The 6,304-nt window shown below is 38.8% G+C and overlaps 1 protein-coding gene across 4 annotated transcripts; it reads right to left on the bottom strand.

Annotated features, from left to right (window-relative positions):
- Positions 1-618: 618 nt before the first annotated feature.
- Positions 619-6,044, bottom strand: LOC4333647 (uncharacterized). 4 transcript variants are annotated; one of them, XM_026023686.2, is made up of 10 exons: positions 5,327-6,044; positions 4,956-5,090; positions 4,723-4,871; positions 3,826-4,095; positions 3,625-3,755; positions 3,124-3,241; positions 2,957-3,049; positions 2,722-2,799; positions 2,541-2,628; positions 619-1,006 (listed from the first exon to the last, which is right to left on the bottom strand). In XM_026023686.2, the coding sequence occupies exons 1-9, from the start codon at positions 5,922-5,924 to the stop codon at positions 2,542-2,544; spliced, it is 1,659 nt and encodes a 552-aa protein (XP_025879471.1). In that variant the 5' UTR covers positions 5,925-6,044; the 3' UTR covers positions 619-1,006; position 2,541. The 4 variants fall into 4 exon arrangements, with proteins under 4 accessions (XP_025879471.1, XP_025879470.1, XP_025879472.1 ...); XM_026023685.2 differs by lacking the exon at positions 619-1,006 and adding an exon at positions 1,954-2,360; XM_026023687.2 differs by lacking the exon at positions 619-1,006 and adding an exon at positions 1,954-2,360 and having other exon boundaries at positions 2,957-3,037.
- Positions 6,045-6,304: the final 260 nt, after the last annotated feature.

The raw sequence follows: 6,304 nt of genomic DNA, 5'->3' as shown, positions 1-6,304 counted from the left end.
GGTTATGTTGGTATGAGGATCTACACGATACAACATCAAGCACACAAAAAGACAAGGATTATGCTAGTTCAGACCACTTATAAGGTAATAACCCTAATCCAGTTTATATGGGATTATAAAGAAAACCACAGAGTATAATAGAGAACAACATAACACCGAGATTCAAGTCCTCCGGGATCTATCAGCGAATTGGCTTCAAGTCCTCCGAATTGCTTCTATGGTGGCGGTGTTTTGCACTAAGATTTGATGCCCTATACCCCCTGAAGGGATCTCTGTATACCGCAGATCCCCTTAGTCTCCAAGTAGAACTCGGAGACAACGGACCCCGTACGGTATCGTTATCTCCTCCGAATTCAACTCTAACACCTTCTATTCACAAAGATTATTTCCTTAAGAACACATTAATTTTCTTATCCAAAAGGTCCCGTATACTTGAAGATATACAGTGTCCAACCATATATCTCATGACTCCTAGAATAGAGGGTATGCCTTATCCGTAACCCTGACAATGATCATCAATCAATACATATGTTGATCACTAAACCATATTTGCTCCACATATGATATTTCATCAGGGATCCTTTAGAAATAACAACATACAACATAAAGAGTTTCATGAATGAAACACATATTCATTAACCAATAATGAATTATTTATTTCAAAAAACAACGTATTATAAATATGTAAACATATTATGTGATACCACCAAAACGCAGAGCTCGCCGCAGCGGTCATTGGCGTCGCCAAAGAGGCCCCAGTCGAGGTCGTCAGCCTTATCCTCCTCCACCCAGCGCTGCGCCGGATATCGCTTGGGAAACTCTCTCATCCAGTGTTTCGCTGTCAAGGGGGGGTTCTCCAGCTCCGACAGATCGGCGAGGTACGCTGCGACTTCTTCAAGGTCGCCTCTCAGGAGGAGCATCCGGTCTTTCACTCTGCTGGCAGTAGCCTGCTGCCATCGGCAGCCACAAGCTGCTACATCTTCCTGAGAGGACGACGCTGTACCTTCTGGAAGAGGACACACATCGAATCAACCGATTAGAGATAAATGGAGCACAGAGAAGACTAAAGAAATACAGGGGAAATTTGGGGAAAGATGATGAATAATACCATAGATATTTCCGCATGTGAATAACAGAAAAGTGGAAACTATATGTCCTAAAATAACTGTATCCTAGAATACCGATTTCTATCCATCATTTTGCATTAAAATTGCACGGAAAAACCTTTGGACTACCTTTTTAATCTATGCAAATATTTTTAACTATCCTAGCAATTTCCTGTTACTAATTACTTCTATAAATCTAGTTCCCCCTGTTTATCGTTTTTATTTAGTTAACTGTATTGCTTAATTTGTTATCATACACCTTTAGTAGTGTATTTATAAAAAAATGCATCAATGATTGTAATGCAGTCCTTGCTACAATTTATTTTTGCATTTAAACATATGATATTATCGTCATGATGTTACTTTGTTTGATTTTCATTTAACATGTAGCTGAATTTTTCATTATAAAAAGCTTAAACTCAGTTTACTTTATTTTCTTTTGTTATTTTTTTCTATATCAAAATGCACGACAAATTCTCTTTGGAAGTCTATAATCTAGCTATAATATTAAAGTTTGGAAGCCTCTATAATCTAGATAGAATGTTTAAAGCTTGTTTTTTTTCTTGGAATTTTTTATCATATGTTCTCTCATTTATTTTAAATTTTAGTCATGCCAAGTGACCCAATCATCTTGCAACTTCCATGCCAGCTTTAGAAGGATAGATTCTATTGGAGCCTTTACTGGAGGGATGGAGTCCTCCGTTTTTTAGTCTGACAAGTGGGCCACAAGGGACCTAGATGCCTTTGGTTATGTATGGTAAGCACAGTCTTTGTGTATTATATTGTACTTGTGGAATAACAAAGTCACATCGATTGGCCTAATAAGTTCAAGTAAAAGTCACCCATATTAAAAGGAAAACTTAATGTACAAATACATATATATGTTTAAGGTAGTTCACAGCGTACGTGTTTTTTTTCTAACAACACGCACAAGAGGTACATAGTTCACAGCGTGCGTGTTAGTACATAGTAGATTACTATCGACAATAGCTCAGAACTAGTTTGCATCATCGAGTACCAAATTACTAGCTGAGTAATCGACAATAGCTCAGAACTAGTTTGCATCATCTACCATCTAGAGTACCAAATTACTAGCTGAGTGCCTCTGGTAAGGGATGCACATGCACAAAACATTAACCATGCCTGCTATGTATCCCTGTTATGTGTTTCCGCAGTTAGAAATAGGCAAATAGCTGAGAGCTCAGAATTAAAGTGACTGCTCTGCCATCTAGCTGAGAGTGGAGTGGTGAGAGCCTGGTAGTGAGGATACAGAAAACAACAGAAAAAAAAAACTTCATAATGAGTATTCAGAAGAAATTAATAACGTCAAAAAGCTGAAAAAAAAAGAGACCATTTGCTCTTGATTAATAGGATAAATGAACTGAAAATAAAGGAAAACAATATATAATGACATAATATTATAACTATTATTACCTTAGTGAAAGACTTCAATACCATCGGACAACTCTACTGTCAAAGTGACAAGTCTTCTAGAACATTTACGTACATGAAATACACCAACCTGTTAAATCAAAAGGAATGTTTGTTGTTTATGGTATGTAAGATAAGTACAAATACATCGTTTTAAGATACCCAAGTAGGAGAAGAAATTTACCTCAACATCAACTTTAGAGCCCGAGTCATTACCCTTCTCAAGGTGTCTCTCACCAACACCCAACAGTATATCTTCCAACTAAAATAAATAAAATGGTAGTCGAATTACTGTATAAACTAAAGTACTCCACACATGCACACGCTATACTTTGTGCATTTTAGGTCTTGTTTCGAAGACTAACTTAGATTTTGAAACATCCAAATAAAAAGCCTTAAGGATGACAATTGTTTGATACCTGAGTTACATTTGAAATGTTCTCTCCTTGGCATGAGAGAATAACATCACCAACTCGAATGCCATGTTTCTCAGCAGCACACTGAGAAAAAACCTAGTATGAACCCAGAAGAGTTATAATATAATATACCTGCAGAAATAGTTAGACACCATAAACAAGAAGTTTACCTCTCTTACAATAAGACCAGAGGCAATGTTGTATTTACGGGACAATAGCTCAATATGCGCCATTTCTAGAAAATCCACTGTTCTTAACTTCAAGCCAAGCTGAGGTCGAACAAGTTGCCTACATAAGATTATCGTTAGATTGTTGCATTTATTCTAGGAATATCCAAAATGGATCAATTATAGAAAACATAAGCGTACAATCGCTACATTTTCAGCAACGATCAACCATGGAGTATTAATTTATATATAAGCAAGGTTCTTCAGAAATTTAAACAAACATCTTACCCTCTTAAATGTTATGCATACGCAAATTAAGTTTGTACTCATTCGTTATTAGGCAAAATATGGCATTGTGTGGGTCTAAATATCACTTTAACTAATAAAATGGAGCGAGTATGGTCTGGTAGCGTGAGAAAATAATTACCACCCACACACACCTCAAAAGAAAAAGGAAACAGGCAAGGGTATGTAACCAATTAAGATTAACAAAATGGCGCTCACCCAAAATTTCTCCACAATCTCATACACGTAAGGATTAGAGAGCTTGGTATGAAAGCAACAATAGGTAACGTGCAGAATAACATCCCCACAATGTTTCCACTAAAATCTGCCAATGCACCTCCAGTACCACACTGCAAACAAAATTGGATTGAGATTATATATAAGTACACCTAAATATTCAGAATATAAATATATCATTACCTTAGGAATGGAACCATCTATGAACAAATAGTGATTGTGCTGATACTCATAAGGATCCACGTATTTCACTCTGACTGTAGTGCAAATCAAATCTGTTTTATTATCTCTAGCTAGCACACACAAATTCTGGCCATACTCCAAATCAGGTTTCAACGGTACAATTGGTAGAGTCAACTCTCCCATAGTTTCAAAGAAGGCAATATCGAAATGCTTGCTGAAGTACAGCAAGCGACAATCTGAGGCTGTGTCATCCGGTATGCGAACAATAACCTACAATAATAAGTACATAAAAGAGTATATGAAACACTTCATGTGAAAGACAAACCGGTTATACTATTTTGAACACTATGTTAGACCTTTTGATTTTACTAAGTACAGTTTGAACTAAAGAGAGAGATGAGGGGGGACAAGGTACAAATGTACTTAGCATTGCAAGCACGGTGACCAGAAACTAGATCCTTGATTCCAAGGTGCTACAAGGAGTAAGGGTGGGCAAAAATTAGCCGACCACTAGACAACGAACCAAATGCTTGTTCGGCTTACGTTTTTTTTCCTTGTTTTTTTTTTAAATTGTCATTGGTTTGTATCTTTACGAACCGAATACTAGACATGCTTTTGGGGGGGTTGAAAACCCTTCCCCTCTAGCACTCAAAACTGAGCGATAGATTATCAATGATTAATTAAGTATTAGCTAAAAAATTTGAAAAATAGATTAATTAATATGATTTTTTGAAGCAACTTTTCTATAGAAAATTCTTGTAAAAAATGCACCGTTTATAGCAGTTTGGAAAGTATGCGCATGGAAAACAAGCTAATAGAAGTTGGGAATAGGGAGTAAAGAACACGCCCTTAACATGCTAACAATCACAAGCATGCTAAGCTTCTGAAGTGTTTTACCTTAGCCTCAGGAGCATAATCCTTGTATGACCAATCATCGAAGGGTTTCTTTGTGCAAATAATCCAAGCAGAAGTGAGAATTATAGCAGTTTTTTTTACATCATCCCACTCAACAACAATACCAGTACATTGGTTAATCTCCGTACCATCTGGGCATACACAAAAAGTTAGCAGAAGCAACCAACATTGCCATTAGAGATGGAATTATACACGAGATGAAGAATATACACTACCGTGATAAGCTGAAAGGCTCACAACAGATTTGGAAGCATTTAGGAATATTTTCTTCTGCTTGGGGCTATAACATTCCGTAGTACAAGAGGAAGCACAAGATGATGACCTTAGTGTCGGTAATTGTTCCTGACGAGCTACAACAATGATATGGTGTATAAGAAATAGGTGAGCTTAAATTGCGTTAAATTGAATTAACTTTAATTCTTTAGTTGGTTCTACAAGCATGTTGTGGGTTATATTAAATTGAATTGGTTAGATTCATAGTTGATTTCATAAGTTTCCAATAAATAAATTGTGAAAAACTAAATTGGTTTCACTTCCTAGTTGATTTCATAGATGTAATAAAACGGATGAAAGAAAGTAAACAAACCTAGTTTCTCCTCGTACTTGCGATAGGCCCAGTGATAAGCTTGTGCAGCTACTGGATCATCAGTAATGCCATACACCACCTCACCGGAAGGAGTTCTCAAGATAGGCACGAGTGGGGCCTGCGGTTCACGAAGTGGAGAGCTATCTGCAGAGGAATCCGAGTCTTGCTGATCTTGTGCTACCTCCCACTGCTTCTCCTCTGAAGCTATGGAGGAGTCGTTGAATTGCGATTGAGGTGTTGAAAGTGGTAGATCCAATTCTGATTGTTTGGACTCAGTTGCCTGTGGATCATATGACATTGTCATGGAATCGGCTCTACGAGGGCGAGCGAACCAGTATGTCGGAGGAGCCTCCGTAACAGCGGGGAGGCTTTGCGACGGCGACGCCCGCGATGATGGAGCAGGGAGTTCCTCCCGGCTTGGCTCCTCCATGCTAGTGCCTCCACAAGCCGGCGACCCGCATGGCGCAGACGACGACGGTGGCATGGTAGACATACCTGGCTCCAGCGAAGGGGGCAACGAAGGCCTCTCCTGGTCCTCGTCGCTCGCCGCTCTTCTAGTCCTGGAATCCGGCACCTTGGATCCTGGTCCCGATCTCATCTTCGCCGGTTCGGATCTCCCGCAGATCGCAGTCGAGGGCCGACGGCCGAGGAGGAGAGATTAGACGGAGGCGGCGGTTCGGAGCGCCCGCAACCCGGCGGCTAAGCGGAAGGGAGTGCTGAAAAGCCAAAGCAAAAGGGGCGCTTTTTATTTGTAGCGTCAAACCTTGGACTTCGATTGGAATAGGTATTCCCGAATACAAGTAACATTTTTATTTATACTTAAGAAAAAAAAGTCCGTGCGTTGCAACAGGTGAATGCTATTTTAATCTTATTATTGTTATACAGTATTACGGTTTAGTTAAGGTGAAACACATTGTTGGAATTTGCTTGGATATTTTTTTTAAGAAAATCATGAGCTACAATTAGTCCGACATTCAT

Source organism: Oryza sativa, chromosome 3 (assembly GCF_034140825.1).
Source record: "Oryza sativa Japonica Group chromosome 3, ASM3414082v1".
Taxonomy (NCBI): Eukaryota; Viridiplantae; Streptophyta; class Magnoliopsida; order Poales; family Poaceae; genus Oryza; species Oryza sativa.
Note: the sequence above shows the minus strand (reverse complement) of the source record. Positions and strands in the feature narration are given on the sequence as shown.